At 49.6% G+C, this 6061-nt stretch overlaps 1 protein-coding gene across 2 annotated transcripts in view; it reads left to right on the forward strand.

Annotated features, from left to right (window-relative positions):
- The window catches only part of LOC143739358 (titin), a 50753-nt gene extending 44766 nt beyond the window's left edge, over window positions 1–5987 (forward strand). For both annotated transcript variants that reach the window (XM_077231806.1, XM_077231805.1), the window contains exon 21: window positions 5434–5987. In XM_077231806.1, the coding sequence (XP_077087921.1) occupies window positions 5434–5445 (12 nt within the window). In that variant the 3' untranslated portion in view covers window positions 5446–5987. The remainder of the gene's footprint in view (window positions 1–5433) is intronic.
- The last annotated feature ends 74 nt before the right edge of the window (window positions 5988–6061 follow it).

The raw sequence follows: 6061 nt of genomic DNA on the forward strand, positions 1-6061 counted from the left end.
TTGGCTAATGATCTAATCTGCTTGATCGGATCACGGTGATCGCATGTTAATGTCAAGTGTAAACGCAGCCTCAGTGTTGCTGATTTGAGATTATCAAAATAAACACACTCAGTTCTATCTTCCAAATAGCTGGTAAACCAATCAATAGTATGGTCAGAAAAAACAATATTACGTAGCTTTTCCAGTAAAATGCAATGGTCCACTGTACTGTAAATATACTTCACATTCAGCTTTTTGTTGTATATATTTGTATTTTTGTAGAAGGGAAGTATGCATATTCAGACACAAGGAATAATTGTAGGTAACATTTTTCAGTCACCAGGTTCATAGACAGTTTTTTTTCCATATGCCAAGGAATTCATAATACTGCAAGTATTTAGGGGAAATTAAATGTATATGTTAATGTATTTCTGAAAATTAGATACTATTCAGAAATTTTAGAAACAGTTAATATTTTTAGAAATTATTCTACAAACCTAACCTGTCACGGTATACTATTCTCTGGTTCCTTCTCGTCTCGTGTTTATGTTGTGGTATGAATGCACGTGCGTTGTGGGCGTGAGTGTGATGTCATTACCTGATCCGCTCCAGCTGATCATCATATCACCACCAGCTGCAGTCCATTTCCTCACCCTATTTATACTCACCGGTTTTTGTCCTCTTTGTCAGATCGTTGTTTGATGTCTCCTGTGTCGGTGTTCCAGTCCTGTCATCCCGCTCGTCCGGTGTTCGTGTTCTTCGTGGATTGTCGTTTCGTTGTGGATTATCGTTTGGGTTGTGTGGATTCCGTCTTCTGTGTTTCACCACTTCACGGTTCCTGTCATCACTTCTGGCCATCGAAGTCCCTGCGCTACCATTCCACGCCCGTGTCATTGTTTTGGTCATTAATAAATTGAGTTACTTGCTATTGCTTCCTGTGTTCTGTTCCCCGCCATGACAGAACGATCTGACCAAACCATGGAAGCAGCGAGTGCACCATCGTCTTCGTTGGAGGACTTCATTCGGCACAGCATACGTAGGATGGATTCCCAAGAGAGAAATTTGAATGACACGGGTCGTGCGGTACAATCTTTGGTGGCGCAGGTGTCCGAGCTTACCCAGCAGATCCAACAAATGCGAGCTCCCACTGCGCCACCCGCACCAGCCGTTCCCCCCACACCACCAGAGTTCCACCACCAGTCTGAGCCCCGCCTACCGGTTCCGGAGGCTTATTCCGGGGAGTCCAGGTACTGTAGAGCCTTTCTGACACGATGCTCGATGCATTTTGCGCTACAACCAAGAACTTTTCAGACTGAACAGGCCAAGGTAGCGTTCGTCCTGACCCTTCTGACGGGAAAGGCGGCGCTATGGGGAACGGCGGTGTGGGAGAACCAAGACCCATGCTGCGCCTCGTTCCAGACACTCTCCTCCGAAATCAGACGAGTTTTCGACCGCGCCGTCGCGGGGAGAGAGGCCGCCAGGGTGTTGGCCGACCTGCATCAGGGAGAGAGGTCGGTTGCGGACTTTTCCATCGAGTTCCGGACCCTGGCGGCCGAATGTCGATGGAACGAGGAGGCGCAGTGGGACATGTTCCTGCATGGGTTGGCTGACCGCGTCCAGAGGGAGATCTACGCCCTGGACCTCCCCACATCTTTAAATGGACTAATCGAGCTGGCACTGCGGGTGGACGCTCGACTCTCACGAGTCGAGCGAAGAGGGTCGTTCACCCGCACACCGGAAGGAGCCGAGGGTCCTAGGTCCAGCGGCAGGGACGCGGTCAGTCCCGTCTACGATCACGAACCCATGCAGGTGGGGCGAGCTCGGCTTTCCCGGGAGGAGAGGGAAAGGCGGAGGTCCCAGGGCCTTTGCCTCTACTGCGGGGGTACGGGACATTTCGCATACAACTGCCCGGTAAAAGGTCAAGCCCGATAGTAAGTATGAGGCTACTATCGGGTGGGATCTCCGCCAAGAAGACCTCATCCACATCTACCCTCCTCCCGGTAAGACTAAGATGGTCAGTCCACCAGCACGACTGTAGAGCACTTTTGGACTCCGGGGCTGAAGGTAATTTTATGGACAAATCATTTGCACTCAAGTTTCAGATTCCCCTCAAGCCCCTCACTCACAGGATTGCAGTACACGCACTTAATGGTCAAGAACTTCCCACTATTTCACTCACGACTGAAGATATTACCCTCATCACATCTGGCAACCACACTGAGACTATTTTTTTTTACATACTGGATTCACCCCTCGCACCCATCGTTCTTGGACACCCCTGGCTCATCCACCACAACCCCCGTATAGACTGGCAGCAAAGAACTGTGCTGGAGTGGAGCAAGGAATGTCATAAGTCCTGTCTTGTGTCTGCTTGTTCGTCTGTGCCTGTTTTTATGTTTCAGGAGGAAGCAGGGGATTTGTCTAGCGTGCCCAGGGAGTACCTGGACCTGAAGGAAGTGTTTAGTAAGTCTCGTGCTGCTTCTCTCCCTCCGCATCGTCCCTATGACTGTGCCATAGATTTACTGCCAGGTAAGTCTCCGCCCAAGGGCAAGTTATACTCACTGTCTGTTCCTGAGAGGGAGGCCATGGAGAAATATATTTCTGATTCTCTAGCAACCAAGTTCATTCGCCCTTCCTCTTCTCCAGCGGGGGCGGGGTTCTTTTTTGTGGGGAAGAAGGATGGTTCTCTGCGACCTTGTATCGATTACCGGGGGTTGAACAACATCACGGTAAAGAATACTTATCCTTTGCCGTTGATGTCTTCAGCTTTCGAGAGGTTACAGGGAGCTTCCGTCTTCACGAAATTGGACTTACGTAACGCATATCATTTGGTTCGCATTAGGAAGGGGGATGAGTGGAAGACTGCGTTTAACACCCCCAGGGGGCACTTTGAATACTTGGTCATGCCGTTCGGGCTGTCCAACTCCCCTGCGGTCTTCCAGGCACTCGTCAATGATGTGCTGCGAGATATGATAGATCAGTTCATTTATGTCTACCTGGATGACATATTGATTTTTTCATCTTCTCTCCAGGAACATGTGCAGCACGTCCGACGAGTGCTTCAGAGGTTGCTAGAGAATGGGCTTTTTGTCAAGGCGGAGAAATGCGAATTTCATGCACAGTCTGTTCCTTTCCTAGGGCACATCATTTCGTCTGAAGGAGTGCGTATGGATCCTGAAAAGGTTAAGGCTGTGGTCGAGTGGCCAAGCCCAGATTCCCGTAAGGCCCTACAGAGGTTTCTGGGCTTCGCCAATTTCTACCGGCGTTTTATTCGCAACTTCAGCCAACTAGCCGCACCTCTGACTGCCTTGACCTCCCCCAGAACGGCGTTCAGGTGGACAGACACAGCGGAAGCTGTGTTTGCCAAACTGAAAGGCCGCTTTGTTTCAGCCCCCATCCTTATTGCCCCTGATTCTTCACGTCAGTTCGTGGTGGAGGTTGATGCGTCAGAGGTGGGGGTAGGTGCAGTGCTATCCCAACGCTCTTCTACAGACGACAAGATGCATCCCTGCGCGTTTTTATCTCATCGCTTGTCCCCAGCCGAACGTAATTACGACATCGGTAACAGGGAGTTGTTGGCAGTCAAAGTAGCGTTGGAGGAGTGGCGTCACTGGTTAGAAGGGTCAGGGGTACCTTTTATCGTCTGGACTGATCATAAGAATCTAGAATACATTAGAACGGCTAAAAGATTGAACTCCAGGCAGGCTCGGTGGGCACTTTTTTTCGGCCGTTTTGATTTTACTCTCTCGTACCGCCCGGGTTCTAAAAACATCAAACCCGATTCATTATCTCGTATTTTTGAGCCTTCCGAACGCCCGTCTACTCCCGAGTGCATTTTACCCGAAACCCTATTTGTTTCCACACTCACATGGGAGGTCGAATCGAAGGTCAAGTCGGCCTTAGAAGGGGTAACGCCTCCGCCCGGTTGCCCACCGAATCGTTTATTTGTGCCGGAGGAATTACGGTCCGACGTCATTCAGTGGGGTCATTGCTCCAACGTGGCTTGTCATCCAGGAGTCAACCGAACCAGTTTCTTGGTTAAGCAACGATTTTGGTGGCCACTTATGGCTCGTGACATTCACAGTTTTGTCTTGGCTTGCTCAGTTTGTGCCACTGGTAAGACTTCTAATCGACCTCCAGATGGGTTACTCCAACCGCTGCCAGTCCCTTCGAGACCCTGGTCCCACATCGCGCTAGATTTTATTACCGCCCTCCCGCCCTCCCAGGGTAACACAGTCGTTTTGACCGTGGTGGACCGGTTCTCGAAGGCGGCTCACTTTATCCCCTTACCCAAATTACCCTCAGCTAAGGAGACAGCGTTGACTGTCGTAGATCACGTCTTTCGTTTACATGGCCTCCCGATGGACGTGGTCTCCGACAGGGGACCCCAGTTTGTGTCCAAATTTTGGCGAGAATTTTGTAGATTACTGGGTGCGACGGTTAGTCTGTCCTCAGGGTTCCATCCCCAGAGCAATGGCCAAACTGAGAGAGCCAACCAAGATCTGGAAAGGATGTTGCGGTGCTTGGTCTCCAAGAATCCTTCCTCATGGAGCCAACAACTATCCATGGTGGAGTACGCCCACAACACGTTACCGGTGTCGTCCACGGGCCTTTCTCCGTTTGAGTGTAGTTTAGGTTACCAGCCACCTATTTTTCCCAGTCTGGAATCCGAGGTCGCGGTCCCCTCTGCTCACGCCTTCGTCCAGAGGTGTCACCGTACCTGGACTAGAGCCCGTGAGACTCTACTCCAGGTGGGGGCGCGCACCAAGGCCAAGGCCGATCGCCACCGGTCAAGGCCTCCCGTATACATCGTCGGTCAAAAAGTGTGGCTTTCTACCAGAAACATTCCTCTCCGCTCCGTCTCCAATAAGCTTGCTCCCAAATTCATTGGCCCGTTCACTGTCACCAAGATCATTAGTCCGGTGGCAGTCCGCCTCAATTTACCTCCGGCGTACAGGAGGATTCATCCCGTCTTCCACGTATCCAAAATTAAGCCCGTGTTTCATTCGCACATTAATCCGCCAGTCCCGGTTCCCCCCCCGCCGCGACTCGTAGATGGGGAAACCACTTATTCGGTCAACCGTATTCTGGACTCTAGGCGGAGGGGACGCGGATTCCAGTACTTGGTGGACTGGGAAGGTTACGGTCCGGAGGAGAGAAGTTGGGTACCTGCTAGAGACATCCTGGATCACTCCCTTATCGATGATTACAATCGACAGGTAAGGGAGTCTGAGAACGCCAGGAGGCGTTCTTAGGAGGAGGGGTACTGTCACGGTATACTATTCTCTGGTTCCTTCTCGTCTCGTGTTTATGTTGTGGTATGAATGCACGTGCGTTGTGGGCGTGAGTGTGATGTCATTACCTGATCCGCTCCAGCTGATCATCATATCACCACCAGCTGCAGTCCATTTCCTCACCCTATTTATACTCACCGGTTTTTGTCCTCTTTGTCAGATCGTTGTTTGATGTCTCCTGTGTCGGTGTTCCAGTCCTGTCATCCCGCTCGTCCGGTGTTCGTGTTCTTCGTGGATTGTCGTTTCGTTGTGGATTATCGTTTGGGTTGTGTGGATTCCGTCTTCTGTGTTTCACCACTTCACGGTTCCTGTCATCACTTCTGGCCATCGAAGTCCCTGCGCTACCATTCCACGCCCGTGTCATTGTTTTGGTCATTAATAAATTGAGTTACTTGCTATTGCTTCCTGTGTTCTGTTCCCCGCCATGACATAACCATGGTATTGTGTAAAATATTGTTGGAAAAGGTCTCCACTTTAACGGAGAGTAAATGCAATGAGATCACGGAACTTAAAAGATGTAAAATGGTTAATTTGTGCAACAACTTGACTGTTATTTCTGCTCGTGCCAAAGGTTAAACTACCCTTAACATTAGTTATATGCTTTACCTGTATTCTTAAACATTAATCTTCAAATATTGGGAATATTGTACTTCATGGGTAACCAACTGTTGTAACTTTCTTTTATATAGAAGTAAAATTGACCAAATAATACAACTATGTCTCTTGTTGACTTTCTTGAACTCACACAAGTCATATTATAGGAAGCTGAGACACAAGTATTATTGTAT

This window comes from Siphateles boraxobius, unplaced genomic scaffold (genome assembly GCF_051911475.1).
Source record: "Siphateles boraxobius isolate OS27281-9 unplaced genomic scaffold, OSU_SipBor_1 16, whole genome shotgun sequence".
Lineage (NCBI taxonomy): Eukaryota > Metazoa > Chordata > Actinopteri > Cypriniformes > Leuciscidae > Siphateles > Siphateles boraxobius.